Source organism: Oxyura jamaicensis (assembly GCF_011077185.1).
Source record: "Oxyura jamaicensis isolate SHBP4307 breed ruddy duck chromosome 5 unlocalized genomic scaffold, BPBGC_Ojam_1.0 oxy5_random_OJ161, whole genome shotgun sequence".
Classification (NCBI taxonomy): Eukaryota; Metazoa; Chordata; class Aves; order Anseriformes; family Anatidae; genus Oxyura; species Oxyura jamaicensis.
The window spans coordinates 14775-15516 of NW_023303901.1; the positions used below are offsets into that span (position 1 = coordinate 14775).

At 74.1% G+C, this 742-nt stretch overlaps 1 protein-coding gene across 1 annotated transcript in view; it reads right to left on the reverse strand.

Moving 5' to 3' along the window:
• Positions 1-218, reverse strand: part of TIMM10 (translocase of inner mitochondrial membrane 10) — a 1468-nt gene extending 1250 nt beyond the window's left edge. Inside the window, exon 1 of the mRNA XM_035311564.1 lies at positions 59-218. Within this exon, the coding sequence (XP_035167455.1) occupies positions 59-129 (71 nt within the window). The 5' untranslated portion in view covers positions 130-218. The remainder of the gene's footprint in view (positions 1-58) is intronic.
• Positions 219-742: the final 524 nt, after the last annotated feature.

A 742-nucleotide genomic window follows, 5' to 3' on the forward strand; every position in this document is an offset into this window, starting at 1 on the left:
CCCCCCAAGCCCCCCCCGGCCCCCCCGGCCCCCCGGCCCCAGCGCCAGCCGCCCGCACCGGCTGTACATGTCGGCCATCATGTCCACCTCCAGCTCCGCCGCCAGCTGCTGGGCCCGCAGCGGGTCCATGGCGGCCCCCGGCGGGAAGCGGCCGCCACACGCGCTTCCGCCCGCACGCCGCCTCGCCCCGCCCCGCCGCCAATCGGAGCCGGGAGGGGCGGGACTGGCGCGCGGCCCAGCCAATGAGAGGGCGGAGATCGGGGGGCGGGGCGCGGGGGAGGCGAAGCAGGAGGGGAGGCGTGCTGCCCGCCCTTAGCCCCCGGGGGCGGGGCTGGAGCCGGGGGGCGGGGCCAGCGCTCAGCCCGCGCGTGTGCCCTGGGTCCCCCCCATGGGGCTGGGTCCCCGATGTCCCCCCCCCGTCCTTCTGTGTCCCAACAATGTCCCCCATGTCCCCAATGTCTCCCCGTCCTCCTATGTCCTCCAGATCCTCCATGTCCCCTCATGTCCCCACCTGTTCTCCATGTCCCCCAGGTCCCCCATGTCCCCACATGTTCCCCATGTCCCCCCATGTCCCCCCATGTCCCCTCATGCATCCGTGTCCCCAGTGTCCCACCATATTCTCCTGTGTCCCCCCTGCCCCTCCGTGTCCCCCCACGTGCCCCATATCCCCCGTGTCCCCCCCAATGTCCCCACTGCCCCCCCCCCCCGTGTCCCCCGTGTCCCCCATGTGCCTGTGCACTCC